Source organism: Dipodomys ordii, unplaced genomic scaffold (genome assembly GCF_000151885.1).
Source record: "Dipodomys ordii isolate 6190 unplaced genomic scaffold, Dord_2.0 Scaffold4, whole genome shotgun sequence".
Classification (NCBI taxonomy): domain Eukaryota; kingdom Metazoa; phylum Chordata; class Mammalia; order Rodentia; family Heteromyidae; genus Dipodomys; species Dipodomys ordii.
This window is the reverse complement of record NW_012267220.1, coordinates 28,137,463-28,157,996: the sequence shown is the minus strand read 5'-3', so window position 1 is coordinate 28,157,996 and position 20,534 is coordinate 28,137,463. Positions and strand designations below refer to the sequence as shown.

The 20,534-nt window shown below is 40.8% G+C and overlaps 1 protein-coding gene across 1 annotated transcript in view; it reads left to right on the top strand.

Moving 5' to 3' along the window:
* Positions 1–20,534, top strand: part of Fut10 (fucosyltransferase 10 (alpha (1,3) fucosyltransferase)) — an 82,622-nt gene that overhangs the window by 7,432 nt on the left and 54,656 nt on the right. The window contains exon 2 of the mRNA XM_013024182.1: positions 7,845–8,133. Coding sequence (XP_012879636.1) covers positions 7,845–8,133 — 289 coding nt within the window. The remainder of the gene's footprint in view (positions 1–7,844; positions 8,134–20,534) is intronic.

Sequence of the window (20,534 nt, the reverse complement as noted above, 5' to 3'; positions counted from 1 at the left end):
ATGTTGTTTTGATTTGCATTTCTTTTATGGCTAGGGATGTTGAACATTTCTTCATGTGTTTATTGGCCATCCTTCTTTCTTCTTCAGCGAAGTTTCTCTTTAAGTCTTTCGCCCACTTATTTATTGGGCAGTTGTTTCTTTGAGGATTTGTTGTTGGGGGGGTCGTGAGATTCTTATCTCCAATTAACCACCAGAAATCCGGAAGTGGCATTGTGGCTCAAGTGGTAGAGCACTAGCCTTGAGCTAAGAGCTCAGGGACAGTGCCCAGGCTCAGAGGTCAAGCCCCATGACCAACAAAAAAACAAAAACAAAAACAAAAAAATACCCCCCAAAAGTGCCTTCTTGTGTGTCTTAGAGGAATTTAGGACCTGCTGTGTCTTCTTCTGGAAAATTAACAGCTGAAATCTTCTTCCTTTCTCTGTGGGATATTAACAGGGATCTTTGATTTAAGATGGCACTTTTTTTTTTTTGCAGTCACGAAGAATGCCAGAGTCTAAGCCAAGAGTTTTCCTTTTGATGTCAGAATAAATTGTCATATTTTTGACATGAGTGTCATCTTAGTTTCAGAGAATGAGAAGTGATGTGAATGCTGAGGCTAAACCTTTGTTTGACTCAATTTTGGTTTTGCTAGCCATGATGTGATATGATGGTTTTTTGTTGTTGTTGTTTGTTTTGTGATGAAACTCAGGGCCTAGGTACTGTCTCTGAATGTTTTTGCTTGGCTCAAGGTCAGTGCTCACCATTTGAATCACAACTCCTCTTCTGACATTTTGCTGATTAATTGGAGACAGAAGTCTTGTGGACTTTCCTACCATTGCCGGGTTTTTATCTGTGATCCTCAGATCTCAGCTTCCTGCACAGCTAGGATTACAGGTGTGAGCCACCAGCATTGTAGTATGAGTTTTGTATGTCTTCAACTTTGGTGCTTCAATGTTCAGCATTGTGGCAATATTATTTAAAAACTCATATTAAAAAATACTTATCAGCGAAAAAGATACAACACTTACACATTCAGAACCATTTTGTTTTTACAGGTTTTCAGGCCAGGCAGATACAATAATCTGCTGTATAAGTAGGGAAAGGATAAATTAAAATATATTTCATGGATTCTTTGTGAGTTTGCTCAGGCAAACTGGTGAGTAGGTGGTTTAACTACAAACATCTTTATTTTCTCATAATTCTAGAGACTAAGGAATCCCAGGGGTCAAGTGATGGCCACATTGTTTCTTGCCAAGCCTTCCTCCTTGACTTAGAGATGGCTGCCTTCTCTCTGAGTCTTACTGTCTTTTTTCTGTACTGTGTTAGAAACAGCTGAGGATGTTGGGGTATCCCATAGGAATAAGGATACTTACTCCAAAGAACTTGGCAAGATGAGGTTTACTTCTGCAAAAGGCTGTGCGATCATTGTAAAATCTGGCAAGCAAGCGCTCAGAGCTGACAGGCTGCTCCCTTTGGATCCCTAACCCAGCAGGCTCTGCCCCTCTGTTCACATTGTCTGAGCTTAGGTTCATAATCTGCAAAAGGATGCAGCTTAATAAGATGTAACAAATTCAAGGACCTTCTAATAGGTTGTCTTAAAGTGCTGGGGGGAGGGAAGGAAATATATAACTAAAATATAATAAACAAGTGCCAAGCCCCCTAGCCAAATCAGAACCATACAGAAAATTCTCTCAAGATTAACAGGAAGCAAACTACTTTGATAGAAAAGAGGCTTTTTCTCACATCTGTTTCTTTATTTCCCCTTTAATAACCTTATTTGTTTAATTTGTTTATTTTTGTGCTAGTACTAGGGCTTGTCCCTTGGCTTTTTTTTTTTTTTTTTTTTGCTCAAGGCTGGTGCTCTGCCATGTGAGCCACATACATCTTCACTTCTGCCTTTTTCCAATTGGAGGTAAAAGAGTCTCATGGACTTTGCTGTGAGTGCTGCCTTTGATCCTTGGTTTTCAGATCACCCACCTGCTATAGCTAGGATTATAGGTGTGAACTACTGGTACCTGGCCATAATGACCTCATTTTAATATAATTATGTCTTGCAATATCATACCTCCAGAGTATATAAATTACTTAATTAAGGGTAATATAAACAATTTAGGGTGTGTTACCTACAGTAAGGCTGAAATATTATCATTTTCTGGAGGAAGCCATTCATCTCAGATTGTTTTTCATTCACATTTAACTGTATTTTGCCTTTATAAATTCCTTGGGTAGGCTGGCACCGATGGCTCACATCTATAATCTTTTTTTTTAAATTTTATTTTATTTTATTTGTGAACAAACTGTACAGAGGGGTTACAATTGCATGGGCAGGATAATGCGTACATTTCTTACCAAGCATTGCAGCCTCCTCCTTTGTTTACCCTTCCCATTCCCAGCTTCCCCCCTCCCCTCACATCTATAATCTTAAGCTACTCAGAAGGCTGAGATTTGAGGTTCAAAGCCAGCTTGGTGAAGGAAAGTCCATGAGACTTTTACTTTGAATTAACTACAAAACTGGAAATGGAGCTGTGGGTTAAGTGGAAGAAAGCTGGCCTTGAGCTTTATAAAAGCTCAGGGATGCTGGGAAGATGGCTCAGTGGTAGAGTGCTTGCCTTGCATGCATGAGGCCCTGGGTTCAATTCCTCAGCACCACATAAACAGAAAAAGCTGGAAGTGGTGCTGTGGCTCAAGTGATAGATTGAGGGACAGTGCCCAGGCCCAGAGTTCAAGCCCCATGACCAGAAAATAAATAAATAAATAAAAGCTCAGGGACAGTGCCCAGGACCTGAATTTAGGTCCTACGACTGGCGTGCAGGTGCACGTGCACACATACACACACCTTCTTTGGCTATGTATGTTACTTTTAAATTTTTATTTATTTTTCAGTTGCACAAAGAATTCATTAATACACTTGGAAGCAAATTCTAAACATAAATAAGAATTTTACCTGGATATATGTTAGTCAGGACATTTAAACATTGAACATAGGCTGGATGTGATGCATATACCTGTAACCTTAACAATTCTGGAGTGGATACAGAAGGATCATGGTTTGAGGTCAGCTGGGATAAAGTTGTTGAGATCAAAGCAAAAGCAGTGGAGGCATGACTTGAGTGGCAGAAAGCTTGCCTAGCAAGTGACAGAGTTCACTCTGCAGTATGGCAAATATAAACAAATAATCCCCCCTCAAAAAATCATAACACTACATTACTACTGTCTCACATGATCGATTTTACAGTAATTACTCAATACTCTATGGCAGGCTTTTGAAGTTTTCCTGAGTGTTCAAGAAAGTCTTTTTAAAATCAGTGGTTCAAATATGGGTTAAACTAATTGCACATACTGCATTTGATTGGTATGTCTCAAGTTTTATACATTATTTTCTTTTGGAAGTTTTTTTAGTCCCATGTTTTATTTTGTGTCATGGATTTGTTGAAGAAACTGGCTTATGTGTTCTTTTTATTGTTATTATAAAGGTGATGTACATAGTATGTATCCTTTTTGTAAAAATATAATTTTATTGTTGTTATTAAGGTGTTGTGCAGAAGGGTTACTATTCCATAAGTCAGGTAATGAGTACATTTCCTTTACTTTTCCCCCAGTTTCCTCCTCCCATTCCTTTCCACAAGTTACATAGTTCATTTTCTCTATGGTGTATACTGAGTATCATGATTGAATTTGTTTACCCCTTTTTCCTCACTTACTGTGCTTCCACTTTACTCCCTCTAAAAAACTCTAAAAGCAAAAATAAATATCACCCCCAGCAATAACAACAAACCCCCCATAATTTTAGTTCCTGGAATTTGTTTTGATAAATGGTATTTTAAATATTCAGTTATTTGTCCTTTTTTTTTTCTTTCTTTTTTGGTCAGTTATGGGTCTTGAACTCTGGCCTGGGTGTTGTTCCTGAGCTCTGTAGCTCAAGGCTAATGCTCTACCACTTGAACCACAGCATCACTTCTGGTTTCCTGGTGGTTAACTGGAGATCAGAATCTCACGGACTTTCCTGCCCGGGCTGGCTTTGAACCGCGATCCTCAGATCTCAGCCTCCTGAGTAGCTAGGATTACAGGCGTGAGCCACCAGTGCCCGGCTAAGAGTATATTTCTTTCTTTAAAATTTTATAATTGTGGGGCTGGGAAGGTGGCTCAGTGGTAGAGTGCTTGCCTTGCATGCATGAGACCTTGGGTTCCATTCTTTAGCACCACATAAACAGAAAAGGCCGGAAGTGGCACTGTGGCTTAAGTGGTAGAGTGCTAGCCTTGAGCTGAAGAGCTCAGGGACAGCACCCAGGCCTAGAGTTCAAGCCTCACGACAGACCAAAAAACAAACAAAAAACCAAAAAAAACCCAAAAAATAAATTATTATAAATGTGATGTGTAGAGGAGTCACAGTTATATAAGTCAGCTAGAGTACATTTCTTTTGGACAATGTTGCCCCTTTCCTCCCAGTTTTTTCTTCCCATTCTAACCCACAGTTCATTTTTAGCATAGTGTCTAGTGAGTACCCCTCTGTATCCCTTCTTATATGTCCTTTTGAATTTCCTACTTTGTGGACTTGGCTGGGCTGACTTTTCTTCTTTCCTTCCTTCCTTCCTTCCTTCCTTCCTTCCTTCCTTCCTTCCTTCCGTCCTTCCTTCCGTCCTTCTTTTCCCTTCCCTTCCCTTCCCTTCCCCTTTCTCTTTTCTTTTCTTTTCTTTTCTTTTTGTTTGCCAGTCCTGGGGCTTGAACTCAGGGCCTGGCTTTTTCCCTGAGCTTCTGTGTGCTCAAGGCTAGCACTCTACCACTTGAGTCATAGAGATACTTCTAGCTTTTACTGTTTATGTGGTACTGAGGAATCAAACTCATGCATGCTAGGGAAGCACTTTACCACTAAACCACATTCCCAGCCCTTGCCTGACTTTTTCACAGAGATTTTGATTAATATAATCCTATACCTTGTGTCTCCTACATCCAAATAGTCATGTATGAAGATAAATATGTTTTTAAGATGTTTGTTATAAGAATTTCACCTTTAAAAGAAACCCTATTTTGCAAATAAGCTTATACTTCACACAGAAAACATTGACCAGAAATGTGGAACAAATTTTATTTTAGAAGTTATAACCTATGGCTTTTTAAAACATGCCTTCCCCGCTAAAGTTACTGGTTGTACATTCGCAAGGCAAGGCAAATGAGAAGGTAGTTCAGGCTATAAGTCATGTTTATTTCAACAAGCTGCTGGAGAAGAGCCACATTATAGAAATGTAATGCCCACAGATTTAAGTAAAAAGAAATCAGTAATTTTTAAGTCATTTCCCTAGGGTATAATCTCTAGTAGTGGACAGGAAACAACCCTATCATAGTTTTCAAGGGACAAAGCCTTTTGTGGAAACTGTATATTCTTATGAGGTAGAGGGAAGATGTTTCCAAGTATCTGATAGAATTATTCAGCAGCCTTGCTGGGAAATACTTTGGAGGCAATGCCTGTGATTAATGGGCATGATTAATGATTGGAGGTAGGGAATCTTTTTTTTTTCTGCCAAGGGCCACTTGGATATTTTAATTATGTCATTTGAGGTTCACATAAAATTATCAGTACAGGCAAACTACAGATATCCATCCATAGGAAGTTGAAGAAAAGCATGTAAATTTGTCCCATCATGCACCAAATGATTTATTGGGTCTTATGGCCCTAGGGCTAGACATTCCCCATCCTGCATTCCTGGACTATATGTCACTTCATATGGAAAAGGAGACTACAGTGTGCAGAAAAAGGAGACTTCAGTAAGTGGGACATGCCTTATGTAGCCATTGTTGTGAATGTGTCCCTCAGAGTTCATGTGGTAGAAATGTAATCCCAGTTGCAGTAGCGTTAAGAGATAGTGTTGTTAAGTGATTAGATCCAGAGGACAGATTAATACTACTATTAGGTCTGATTCTTGATAAAAGGAAGGCTTTGGTGTCCTTCCCTTCTCTTGGATATCCTCACCTCAGACTTCTGGACTTTCCCAGAACTATAAGAAATCACCATTGGTTCTTTTTTTTTTTTGGGTCCAACTCTGGGCCTGGGCACTGTCCCTCAGCTCTTCAGCTCAAGGCTAGCGCTCTACCACTTGAGCCACAGCGCCACTTCTGGCTTTTTTCTTTTTGCTTATGTGGTGCTGAGGAATCGAACCCAGGGCCTCAGGCATGCAAGGCAAGCGCTCTACCACTGAGCCACCTTCCCAGCCCCACCATTGGTTCTTTATAAACTACTCAGTCTCAGGTGTTCTATTAAAGCAGTACAAAATAAGCAGATAATCCTGGATTATCACTAGAGGCCAAGATCAATCACGGGTCATTAAGAGACTTGGCAAAAACTTTACTAAATGAAGCAAGCCAGACCCAAAGAAACAGGCTACATTGTTTCTTTCATTTGTAATAAGTAGAATGTGCCTATAAATCTACAAGTAAACCTAATGGATAGTAAAAGACAAGTAACTACACCTAGACATGATTAATTAAACAGCAGTCTAAACATTCACATAGTGAGAACAAAGGAGGATATTCTTAGGAGAGAATTCCAAGGGCTCAATAGCTATGTGCATATGATCATATAAAATGCTGCTATCATATAAGATGCTATTCCAAGAAATGGAAGCAAGAGGTTTTTTTTTTTGGGGGGGGTTTGGTCGTGGGGCCTGAACTCTAGGCCTGGGCGATGTCCCTCAGCCCTTCAGCTCAAGGCTAGCGCTCTACCACTTGAGCCACAGTGCCTCTTCTGGCTTTTTTCTTTCTGCTTATGTGGTGCTCAGGAATCGAACCCAGGGCCTCAGGCATACAAGGCAAGCGCTCTACCACTGAGCTACCTTCCCAGCCCCACAAGAGATTTTTTTTTGTCGGTCGTGGGGCTTGAACTCTGGGCCTGGGCGCTGTCCCTGAGCTCTTCAGCTCAAGGCGAGTGCTCTACCACTTGAGCTACAGCGCCACTTCCGGTTTTCTGGTGGTTTATTGGAGATATGAGTCTCACGGTCTCTCCTGCCCAGGCTGGCTTTGAACCACAATCCTCAGATCTCAGCCTCCTGAATAGCTAGGATTACAGGCGTGAGCCACCAGCGCCCGGCTGAGATTTTTTTTTTTTAATTGTACTGTTTGCAGTTCTTTTGTTGTTTAGGTTTTGTTTTTGTTTTTGCTTTTTGTTGGTCTTGGGGCTTGAACTCTGGGCCTCGGCACTGTCCCTGAGCTCTTCAGCTCAAAGTGAGTGCTCTACAACTTTAGCCACAGCACCACTTCTTGTTTTCTGGTGGTTATTTGGAGATAATAGTCTCACAGACTTTACTGGCTGGGCTGGCTTTGAACCACAATCCTCAGATCTCAGCTTCCTGAGTAGCTAGGATTATAGGTGTGAGCCACCAGTGCCTGGCTGTGGTTCTTTTTTTTTTTTTTCCTTTTTCCTTTGGTTTATTCCCTCTGTTTTTGGTTTCTATACCCTTTGTTTTGTATATAAGTTGATCCCATTGGGGAGGGGAAGGGGAAGCACAGAAACTTGGGACAAAGGGTGAACCAACTGAGCAGTGAAACTCATAGACACTATTTTGGACATGAACTATACAACTTGGAGCGTGGGGAGAGAAATCAGGAGGGGAGAATCTGGGAAAGAATGAGGGAGAGGTGACACTGTTCAAAAGGAAATGTACTCATTACCTGACTTTTGTAACTGTCACTGCTCTGTATACCACCTTGACAATAAATTTTTAAAAAAGACTCACCCAGATTAAAAAAAAATATGTAGGAATGGCCAGACATAGAGTGGGACATGCTTGTAGTCCCAGAATTTGGGACTTCCCAATGAGAATGGAGGATGGACAAAGACAAATCATTGGACTGATAATACTTGTCTTCACATTTAGGTGGTGGTTGAACTGGGAAAATTTGAAAGGAAGAAGTTAAAAACTTTTCAAGATGAGCATAAAACTTTGGAAGAAGAATTTAAGCATCTTGATCCATTCATTAAGAAAGAAGCACTGAGCATGGATAAGAAGAACACATGGGAAGTCAAGAGCTACCCCATCATACTCTGGTGGTCCCCCCTGACTGGGGAGACTGGAAGGCTTGGCCAGTGTGGGGCAGATAACTGTTTCTTCACCATCAACCGCACCTACCAGCATCATCCCATGACCAAAGCTTTCCTCTTCTATGGTAAGCAGGGCTTTTGCCTTTCTTCTTTTGTTCCTTCCTCAGGGCTAAGCTAGGGCCTGAGCACTTGGCAAAAACCCAAGTCAAGCTAGACAACATAAACGTGGTTGGCTGGGTCACTTGGTCTTTCTGAAGAGCAAACTAGATTGTGTTTAGTTAGGTATTGAGCCTGCTGACTTTATACAAGTACGTGAGTCTTACCTACACTGCTGGCATCCAGTCAGAATGGCACTTGGGATAGAGGCAGGAGGTTATTATTGTGATAGATGCTTAATTGGCCATAAGTCAAGCCTGGTGTTCTTTACTTTGATGTCAGATTAATCTGAAGTAAAAATAACAAGATTGTTCAGCATCAGCTTCCATGATGAGGTTGCCATTTATCAATTTTGAGTCCAAACTCAGGGCCTATCACTTGAACCACATCTTCAGCCTTTTTTGTGTGAGTTTATCTTTGAGATAATGTCTGGCCTCAGAGTGTGATCCTCCTTTTATCTGCTCCTGAGTAGCTGAGATTGTAGAAGTGTTTTATTTTATTAATTTTAATTGTTATCATAAAGGTACGGTACAGAGTGGTTGTAATTATGTAAGTCAGGGAACGAGTACATTTCCTTATGGACTGTGTCACTCCTTCCTTCACTCCCCATCCAACAAATTGTATAGCTCATTTTCCACAGAGTGTCTAGTGAGCATAAACTTAATTTTCAGATAATAGTCTTACTTTTATCCACATTACACTTTTTATATTCACATTGGTTTTATTCCTTGATACTCCTCTCTCTGACCTCCCAACATAGCTGGGATTACAGGCATGTACTACTCTAAATTCTTTTTAAAAAAATTTACCTCATGATTAAAAAATTATTTTATTGTTATTAGCATATATTAGTATATAAGAGGATTTCATTGTATGTCTTTATATGCATACAGTGTACTCTGATCAGATTCTTTCACTCTTTTTCACTCTCCTTCCTCCCTTAAGACAATTTCAACAGGTTTCATTGTTGTATTTTCATACTTGTATATAAAATACTTCTACTATATTCATCCTTCTTCACCCTCTTCATTCACCTTCCCCTCCATACCCATAATACTCCAGCAGAATCTGTTCTGTGCTGATACTGGAACTTGAACTCAGGCCCTTAACACTCTCGCCTAGCATTTTTGCTGAAGAGATACTGTTTTACACTTCTACCACTTTTGACTTTTTGCTGGTTAATTGGAGATAAAAACCTCATGGACTTTGCCTGAACTAGTAATTGAACTGTAATTTGAACTGTAATCCTCATATTTCAGCCTCCTAAGTAGCTAAGTCGATGTCATTTTAATTTGCTTTTTGTACATGGCCAGGAATTCTAAATATTTCTTCTTGCATTTATTGGTCATTTGTACTTCTTTGAGATTATATCTCAGTTCATTGGCCTATTTATTAATTGGGTTGTTGATTCTTTGGGAGCTTAGTTTTTACTGCTCTCTGTATATTTTGTTATTAATCCCTTGTCAATTATGCATCTGGCATACACACACACACACACACACACACACACACACACGCACACACACATTTTTGTCCATTGTGGGGCTTGAACTCTGGGCCTGAGCACTGTCTCTGAGCTCGTCTCTTCAGCTCAAGGTGAGTGCTCTACCACTTGAGCTATAGCACCATAGCACCACTTCTTGTTTTTTGGTGGTTTATTGGAAATAAGAGTCTCCTGGACTTTCTGCTTGGGCTAGCTTTGAACCGCAATCCTCAGATCTCAGCCTTCTGAGTAGCTAGGATGATGGATGTGAGCCATTGGCTGGCAAAGATTTTGTTTCATTCTGTAGGCTCTCTTCAGTCTACTGATTACTTCCTGTGAAGAAGTTTTTTAGTTTGATGTGATCACGTTGGTCAGTCCTTGCTGGGCTAGTGGAGTTCTATTTAGGAAGTCAGTTGCCTATTTGTATATCTTCCAATGTTTTCAAAGAAGAAGTTTTTTAGTTTGATGTGATCACGTTGGTCAGTCCTTGCTGGGCTAGTGGAGTTCTATTCAGGAAGTCAGTTGCCTATTTGTATATCTTCCAATGTTTTCAAACTTCCAGGTCTTCTGTTAACGTTTTGATCCATTTTGAATAGATTTTAGTACAGAGCAAGAAACAGGGGATCTAGTATCAGTCTTTTACATGTAGATCTCTAGTTTTCCCAGCACTCTTTGTGAAGAGGCTATCTTTTTCTCCAACATATATTTATGGCATCTTTATAAAAAATGAGCTGCCTATAGCTATGTGAGCTTATTCTGGATCTTTTGTTCCATTGGTCTGTGTTGCTGTCTTTGTGCCACTACCAAGCTGTTTTTTGTTACCCAATAGTTGAAAGTCAGGTGTTGTGATAGTGTAGATTTTTAATTTTATTATTGTATTTTATTTTATTAGTATATACTTTTGCTCAGGATTATTTCAGCTATTCAAGACCTTTTGTACTTCCATATTCATTTTAGAATTTCTTTTTCTTTTTGCTGGTCCTGGGGCTTGAAATCCGGGGCTGGGTGCTATCCCTGAGCTCCTTTTGCTCAAGGCTAGAGCTCTACCACTTGAGCCACAGTGTCATATCTGGCCTTTTCTGTGATTAATTGGAGATAAGAGTCTCAAGCACTTTCCTGACCTGGCTGACTTTGAATTCTGATCCTCAGAGACTCAGTCTCCTGTATAGCTAGGATTACACGTGTTAGCCACTGGCACCCAGTTTTGGATTTACTTTTCTACCTCTGTGAAGAATGTCATTGTAATTTTGATGGAGATTGTACTGAATATATAGACTGCTTTTGGTGGTGTAGTCATTTTTATGGTATTGGTTTTGCTAGTCCATGAGCATGGGGTTTCTTTCCATCTTCTACTGTCTTCTTCAGTTTCTGTCTTCAGTGATTTACACTTTTTCTTGTAGAGATTCTTCATTTCCTTAGTAAAATGTATTTCTAGGCACTTTTTATTTTATTTTAGTGTTAGTACTGGGTACTGTCCCTTAGCTTTCTCACTCTACCACTTCAGGTACAGTGCCACTTCTAGTTGTTTGGTCATTGATCGGTGATAAGAGTGATGGATTTTCCTGCCCAGGTTGCCTTTGAGTCACGATCCTCCAATCTCAGTTTCTAGAGTAGCTAGGATTATAAGCATGAGCCACTGGAGCCTGGCTATTTATTTTGTGGCTATTGTGAATAGAATTGCTTTCCTGGTTTCTTTCCAAGTCTGTTCATTGTTGGTATACATGGAAAAGCTATGTATATTGATTTTTGTATATTGATTTTGTATCCTGGTATTTTACTTAGTCTTATCAGTTCATGAGGCTGATAATCTGTCACCAAGCCTAGGTAGGTGTAGAGGGTGAGTGTCCCTTACTAAAATGCTTGCCACTAGAAGTGTTTCATTCACATAATTACCATTCACAGCTTGGGTTGTTATAGTGATGCTAATTATTATTGTTTTGTTAGTATTACTTTTTTTCTTTTGAGTTGGTCAGATTTCCCAGCAATGATCCTTTCAGTTTTTTTGTTTTTTTTTTGGGTCCGGTTGTAGGGCCTGAACTCTGGGCTGGGCGCTGTCCCTCAGCTCTTCAGCTCAAGGCTAGCGCTCTACCGCTTGAGCCACAGCACCACTTCCGGCTTTTTTCTTTTTGCTTATGTGGTGCTGAGGAATCAAACCCAGGGCCTCATGCATGCAAGGCAAGCTCTCTACCACTGAGCCACCTTCCCAGCCCCAATATTATCTAATTTTTAAAAATTATCTTTGAGTAGTTGTACAAAGAGGTTTCAATTCAGCATGTCAGTTTGTGAATACAATGCATCGTACTCAGTGTCTCTCCTTTTGTCATTCTCCCTTATCTCTCCCAACCCCACCAATCCCTCCACTTTACTGGTTATATTTTCACACACACACACACACACACACACACACACATTTAATATTATGATTACATTTGCCCACTCTTCCTCTTTTGAACAGTCCTCCTTTTTTTTTTTTGATGCCAGTCCTGGGGCTTGAACTCAGGGCCTGGACAATGTACCTGAGCATTTTGCTCAAGGTTAGCATTCTATTACTTGAGCCATAGCTCCACTCCTGGCTTTGTTAGTAGATAAACAGAGACAAGAGTCTCATGGACTTTAATGCCCCATCTGGCTTTGAACCACTATCCTCATATCCCAGACTCCTGAGTAGATAGTATTATAGGTGTGAGCCACTGGTGCCTGGCTGAACAATCCTTTTTTGTTTGTTCCCATAGTCACCTTACTTTCAGGCAACTTCTAGGTAGACCAGGTTGCTCTTGGCCTCCCCCACTGTGAGTATTAGTGTCATCCTTTTTGAATTCTGAGAGGGCAATAGATCTCATTCATTTACTTTCCATAATGGATTCAAACTTCAACTATTACCTTAGTGAATTGTCAGTCCACTACTTTTAACTCTGAACTTATGTTTTTTCTTTATTTGGCAAGAGTCAAATAGGAACTGACTCTTGTAACTCTTAGAAAAGAGAAGAAAATGTACTCGAGCGACCTTCGAGTGTACATCTACAGCATGGATGCCACACTACATGCATACCTGACATTGCACTATGGAACGTCAGGAGGGTGCTGTGGGGACTGTGGTGCTACTGTCTTTGGTGTAACAGTTGGATCTTAGCCACATCATCTATATCAGCTACAGTTATTACTATGAGGGAAAGGCTATCATATCATCTTATGCCTAACAGGAAGCAGGCACATTCACAGTGGTCACCCAGGTGTCAGGGAACTTGGTGGCAGAGTGGAAAAATGAAAACATTGGTTCAGGGTTTGATCTTTATAATAACAGTTGTGCTGAGTCTTGTTGCTCACTCATGTAATATGGAGTGTGTGTCATTCTTTCAAGTTGGGTTGAATTACCTTCTTGAGAAAATTTCTGCAAGTGATACTACAATGATAAAGAATTGACTTAAACTTCTTTGTCATCCAAATTTCTAAAGCTCAAGCATTTATGAGAATCCTAGTTTTGCTGATCCCCCACCTACTTCATTGTGAAATTATAGGTTAACCACAAATGAATAAAAAATTAATTTCTCCACTGTTGAAGTGTCACAATCTGTCAGATGATGCCAGTTTGTCCATGGGAGAGGTGGCATGAGGCACATGTTGTAGAGCTTTTGGAAGATGTACAGAATGAGCCAAGGATTTGAAAACAAAAGTAATTATAACACAATGGTTTGATTCAGCTATGACGAATATACATGTAATAAGGAAATATTGGATAGAGAATCAAGATGGATGAGGATGGGTGGAGAAGACAAACATGTAGGGTAAAGAGTGGTAGGGGATGACATTCCAGTGTACATCTTCATAATAGCTACTAGCATTATGACACTAAGAAGCAGCATGGTGCATAGGAATTTTTGAAGTACACATATCCCCCAGAAGAAACACTTGGAACTAGAGTGGTGACCTCTGACTAGTAAGAGGGAGGGAGGGTGGTCAAGACACTGCTATTTCCTGTCTACATCTGAACAAGTATAGCATTTCACTTTTAAAGCTCTATAAATGTTTTATTTATTTATTTAATTTATTTTTTATCAGTTGTGGGGCTTGAACTCTGGGCCGTGGCACTGTCCCTCAGCTCTTCAGCTCAAGGCTAGTGCTCTACTACTTGAGCCACTTCCTGTTTTCTGGTGTTTATTGGAGATAAGAGTCTCTTGGACTTTCCTGCCCGGGCTGGCTTTGAACTGCAGATCCTCAGATCTCAGCTTCCTTGAGTAGCTAGGATTACAGGCGTGAGCCACTGGCACCAGCTATACGTTTTAATTATTACTTATTATATTGGTTTGGTGCTGGTCCTGGAGCTTGAACTTAGGGCCTGGGCTCTGTCCTTAAGCTTCTTTTGCTTGAGACTAGTGCTTTACTACTTGAGCCACAGCTCTATTTCTGACTTTTTTTTGGTCAGTTGTGGGGTTTGAACTCTGGGCATGGGCACTGTCCTCAGCTCTTCAGCTCAAGTGCTCTATCACTTGAGCCACAGCACCACTTCCAGTTTTCTAATGGTTAATTGGCCATAAGAGTCTCATGGACTTTCTTGCATGGGCTGGCTTTGAACCATGATCCTCAAATCTCAGCCTCCTTAGTAGCTAGGATAACAGGTATGAGTCACTGGTGCCCGACTTTGGTGGTTTATTGAAGATAAGAGTCTCATGGACTCTTCTCCCTGGGCTGGCTTCAAACTGAGATGCTCAGATCTCAGCCTGCTGAGTATCCAGGAACACAGGTTTGAGTTAGGTGCACCTGGCTTGTATTAATTTAGTAGTATACATAAAGGCCTAATTAACAAGAACATTTTGTCTCAGGAGAGAGTTAAGCCCAAGAGTAATAGTGATTAATATATAATTTCTAGCTTTTTGTCTCATAAGATACATTTGAGAATGCCGGGCGCCGGTGGCTCACACCTGTAATCCTAGCTACTCAGAGTGAGATCTGAGGATTGAGGTTCAAAGCCAGCCCAGGCAGGAAAGTCTGTGAGACTTTTTTTTTTTTTTGCCAGTCATGGGGCCTGAACTCTGGGCCTGGGCGCTGTCCCTCAGCTCTTCAGCTCAAGGTTAGTGCTCTACCACTTGAGCCACAGCGCCACTTCCGGCTTTTTTCTTTTTGCTTATATGGTGCTGAGGAATCGAACCCAGGGCCTCAGGCTTGCAAGGCAAGCGCTCTACCACTGAGCCACCTTCCCAGCCCCAACACAAGAATTATTCCTTGATGACCCCACCTCTCCCGTGTGGGAGAAAGGAAGACAGAGAGGGGGAAGAATGAAAGAGACAGAGAATGTGAAATAAAGGTAGAAAAAGAGAGAGAGAAAGAGAATATGAAAGAATAAAAAAGCTGGGTACCAGTGACTCACGCCTGTAATCCTAGCTACTCAGGAGGTTGAGATCTGAGTATCATGGTTCAAAGGGAGACTGGGCATATGACTCTTATTTCCAATAAACCACCAGAAAACCAGAAGTGGCATTGTGCCTCAAGTGATAGCGTGCTAGCCTTGAGCTGAAGAGCTGAGGGACAGGGCCCAGGCCCAGAGTTCAAGTCCCAGGACCAACCGAAAAAAAAAAAAAGAGGAAGAAGAAGAAAGAGAAGGAGGAGGAGGAGAAGAAGAGAAGGAGGAGAAGAGGAGGATCAACAACAACAAGAACAAGAACGAGAGAATGAAAATGGAAAATAAATATTTTAAATCCTATTATAGCCACTATCATACTATTTTATATTTCCTATTCTGTATGTGAACTATATACTATTACTCTATTTTTCCTTGAAAATCTTTTGTTATGAAAACATAAAAATTTCCAAATATAAAAAAGTATTGAAGTAAGCCAGGCCCAGAAAAACATAGGCCCCATGGTTTCCCTTATTTGCAATAACTAGTATACGTCTGAGACAAGTGGAAAAGGTCAGATAAGATGATATTAGACAAAATGAACCCCAAGATAAGGACACAAGTGTTTTTCTCTTTCTTGCTATTGTTTCTAACATATTTATAAGGCGATTGTTTTGTTGCTTTGTATGTCCCTCCCTCACAGTATATCCCTGTTTTCCTGTATTTGATGTTGGTATAATTTGGGAAGGGGAAGGGAAAAAAGAAAATTGTTTAAATAGAATTACAGGTGGACCCATTGCAACAATGACATGTACAAAATGCTTAGAACTTTGGCTGGGGGTGGGGGGAGGAGTGTGGGGGGGGGGAGGGGGGAGGGCCGAGGTAGTGTAATTGTGGAGGCGGGAGGACAGGGATGGTAGGGGAAAAAGAAAGGAGGAGGCAACAATACTTGATACGAAATGTACTTTTCTGGGGGGGTGGGGAGAGCCGGGGGGAGGATGGGAAGGGATGGGAAGGGGAAACAAAGGAGGAGGCTACAATGCTTGATAAGAAAAGTACTCATTATCTTGCCCATGTAATTGTAACCCCTCTGTACGGTATTTTCACAATAAAAAAAATAAAGAGACTCAAGGGTGAAGCAATGCAACAGAGATACTCAAAAGGAACTATGTTGAAAATGAACTTTATAACTTGGAGGGGGAGGGGACTAGGAGTGGGAGGGAAAGTGGGAGAAAACAAGGGAGGGAATAACAATGTTTGACAAGAAATGTACCCATTACCTTACTTTTGAAACTGTAACCCCCTCTGATATTACTCTTATAAGAAAAAAAAGAACATGTAAAAAAAAAAGAAAAACAACTGAAAACAGTACAATAAAAAAAAGCTCAACCTCATGAGAAGCTAGAATTACAGGCGTGAACTACCAGTACCTAGCTACTGATTACATTTTAATAGTACTTGATCATCAACCTTTTCACTAAAAAAGAAAATAAGGGAATAATTGGAATCTTGCTGACTTTAACTTGATACAAGGGTGGAGGCTTTAGTGATCCTAGTGCTGATTAGTTTGAAGGGTTGTTCAGTAAGGACTAGGGTGGTCTTAGCCTTGTTTCTCACCTAGTCTTTCTCTTTTTAAGCTGTCTCTATCCGTGTAAAAACAGAATGGAAGAAAGAGCCAAAGTCTGACCCTATTTCTCATGTTAATTTTAAAACTTTCCAAGGAAGCAAAGAAAGTTCAAGTGCCAAAGTCAGGCAGGCACTTTCCTCCTGACTGGCATCAGGAGGCAGAGTACTGATTTCAAGACTGCAGCTTCAGTACTTTGGGCAGTGGAAATGCTGGCAGTGATCCAATTCTTAGCAGATTCTCTGATACCCAGAAATCCTAGGAACACAGTCACAGCTTTAGCTGACATGTTTCTCTTTTTTCTTAAAAATTAAAAAAACAAAGCCTGGTGCCTGTGGCTCATGCCTATAACCCTAGCTATTCAGGAGTCTGAGAGCAGAGGTGTTTTTAAGTCAGCCCAGGCAAGAAAGTCCATTATACCCTTATCTCCCATTAAGTACCAAAAAAGCTGGAAGTGGAGCTGTGGTTCAAGTGTTATCCTTGAGCAAAAAGGACATAAACACACACACACATACACATGCACACGCACACAGAGCAGGGCTTGAGACATAGCTGAAGTAGTAGAATGCTATCTGAGAAAGCAAACTGAGTAAACATAAAGTCCTGAGTTCAGGCCTTGGTACTGGCAAAATATCATATTATGATTTATTTAATTTTGGTACCAATTTGGGACTTAAACTGGGGGCCTGGGCACTGTCTGAGTTTTTGTGCTCAAGGCTAGTGCTCTACCACTTGAGCCACAGCTCCACTTTTGGCTTTTTTGGTAGTTAATTGGAGATGAGTCTTTTTTTTTTTGGGTCCAGTCGTGGAGCCTGAACTCTGGGCCTGGGCGCTGTCCCTCAGCTCTTCAGCTCAAGGCTAGCGCTCTACCACTGGAGCCACAGCCCCACTTCCGGCTTTTTTCTTTTTGCTTATGTGGTGCTGAGGAATCGAACACAGGGCCTCATGCTTGCAAGGCAAGCGCTCTACCACTGAGCCACCTTCCCAGCCCTGGAGATGAGAGTCTTAATGAACTTTTTTGCCCAGGCTGGCTTCAAAACTCCATTCTCGCTGGGTGCTGGTGGCTCACACCTGTAATCCTAGCTACTCAGGAGGCTAGATCTGAGGATTGTGGTTCAAAGCCAGCCTGAGCAGGAAAGTCTGTGAAACTCTTATCTCCAGCAAACCACCAGAAAGCCGGAAGTGACGCTGTAGCTCAAGTGCTAGAGCACTAGCCTTGAGCTGAAGAGCTGAGGGACAGTGCCAGGCCCAGAGTTCAAGCCCCACTACGGACAAAAAACAAACAAACAAACAAACAAAAACCTCCATTCTCAGGTCCCGCCCTCCTGAGTTTCTGGGATTACAGGCATGAACCATTGGCATCCAACTACCTGAGGGACTTTTTGATACATATATCAAAACCAAATAAATTAAATACGAATCAGGTCATAAAACCCCTGCCTAAAACTGTCTTTAGTATGTATCAAACTTCTTAGAGAGAGGTATGTATCTCAGTGGTAGAGACTTGCCTAGCGTGTACAAGGCTCTAGGTTTGGTTCTTGGTATTGGAAATATATAACTTCTCTGTGATGAAGCCCCTGGGTGACAAGGCTCCTATTCAAATCTCACCCCATTTTCCTTTCCTCAGCTCCCCCACCCCATCTTCACAGGACTGAGACCTGGGTTTGATCCCTAGCAATGAGAAAACAAAAGCAAGAACAAGTAAAAAATAGAGTGCTGCCTTGTAACACCAGAGAACCCTGGGAGCTGAATTAGACATTGGGTTGGACGTAGCAGCCTGGGGAAGCAGATTGGGCTTTCCCTCTATCATTCTACCCTCACTGTCTTCACATGCTGCCTTCTGTGGATTCTCTTCTCCTCTGTGGTTACCTACATTGCTTTGGTTAGGGACTAAGGCAAGATGGTGAATAGGAGGATTCGATTGAAGAGACTACAAAATAGCCTGCTGCAGGCTATTTTTGAAATGGATTGCCAGAGGATGATTTTAAGTGTATTGTTTATGCTACAGGGAAATTTATCAAAAGTAAACGAGTTAGTGCAAATTTCTTCTGAAATGCTTGTTTAGAGATTTTGATTATCCTAATTATCATTCTGAAGATCTTTTTGTAGTTTTAAAAATGCAAATAGGGGGCTGGGAAGGTGGCTCAGTGGTAGAGCGCTTGCCTGGCATGCCTGAGGCCCTGGGTTCGATTCCTCAGCACCATATAAACAAGAAAAAAAAAGCCCTGAGTGGGCACGGTGGCTCAAATGGTAGAGCGCTAGCCTTGAGCTAAAGAGCTGAGGGACAGTGCCCAGACCCAGAGTTCAAGCTCCACTACCAGCCCCCCACATTGTTACAATGGGTGAACCTGTATCCCAATTTAAGCATTTTGTTTTTTCCCTTCCTCTCCCCAAATTAGAAAAGTGTATATACAAGATGCGGGGCACCAGAATCAAATAGAGTGAAAATAGGAGTTATACCATGGGGGAGGAACATACCCCCAAAAAACAAAAAAAAAATCACATAGTACATTATAAATACGTTAAAAACAATACCAAGAAAGAGTAAAAACCATTTCTGTCCCTATTTTGGGGTTCATTTCTCTTAACATCATCTTATATGGTCATATGTACGTAGCTTTTTACCTTTTCTGCTTGTCCTAGACATATACTAGTTATTGCAAATAAGGGAAACCATGGGACGTATGTTTCTTTGGGCCTGGCTTACTTCACTTAATATAATTTTTTCCAAGTCTTTCCATTTCCTAACAAATGGGGCAATGTCATTGTTTCTGGTGGAGGCATAGAATTCCATTATATGTATGTATGTATATATATATATATATATATATATATATACATATCACATTTTCTTGATCAATTCATCTACTGAGGGACATCTGGGTTGGTTCCATATCTTAGCTATGGTGAATAATGCTGCAATAAACATAGGTGTGCTGGTAGCATTAGTATACCCTTGTTTGTGAGGTTACACTCCCACCAACAATGCAGTAAGGTTCCCTCTGTCCACATCCCCTCCAGCATCTGTTATCATGCCTGCTAATGTTTTATGACTTGATAACAAAATATCTCATTATAGCATTACGACTTTTCTATTTCTTTCCTTGTTTTTGGCTGTACTTGGATTTGAACATAGGCCTTCTCAGGCTTTCTTGATTTGTTTGTCAAGCTGGTGCTCTACCACTTGAGCCATGCCTCTAGCCTGGCTTTTTGCTAGTTATTTTGGGGATGGTGTTTCTTGGGCTTTTCTGCCTGAGCTGGCTATGAGCCACAGTCCTCCAGATCTCAGCCTCCTTACTAGGTTGAATTAGAGACATAAACCATCAGCACTTTGGACATTGTGTCTTTTAAAAGATAAACCCTCTTTAACACAGCCTATGCCAAGAATCTTTTTTTTTTTATTGTCTGTGATATACAGAAGGATCACAGTTACATAAGTAAGGCAATAACTATATTTCTAGTCAAACTTGTTACCACTTCCCTCATTTTTCTCCTGATGCCCTATCCTCCTTCCCCAAGTTGTACAGATCATTTCCAACGTATTGTCTTGTGTATATCGCTGTTGCATTGGTTCCCCCTTGTCCTTTGTCTCACCATTCTGTTGTTCCCCTTCTCTTACCTAATTCAAATAAATGTATACACAATATGAAGGTACTGAAATCAAATACAGTGACAACGGAATACATACCATAGGAGGAAGAACATACAAAAGATACAAAAAAAATCACATAGTTTATTAGAACAACAACAAAGAATACACCTCTTGTGTCCATATCTTGGAGTTCATTTGGCATCCAAGAATCTTTTGCATTGTAATTGGAAAAAAGTAACTGGCAGTACACATTTTGATATTTCCTAAAAAAGAATTCTGCAGTTAGGTTACTCTTGTAGCCATATGTGCACAATCAGTTTTCTTTCTTTCTTTTTTTTT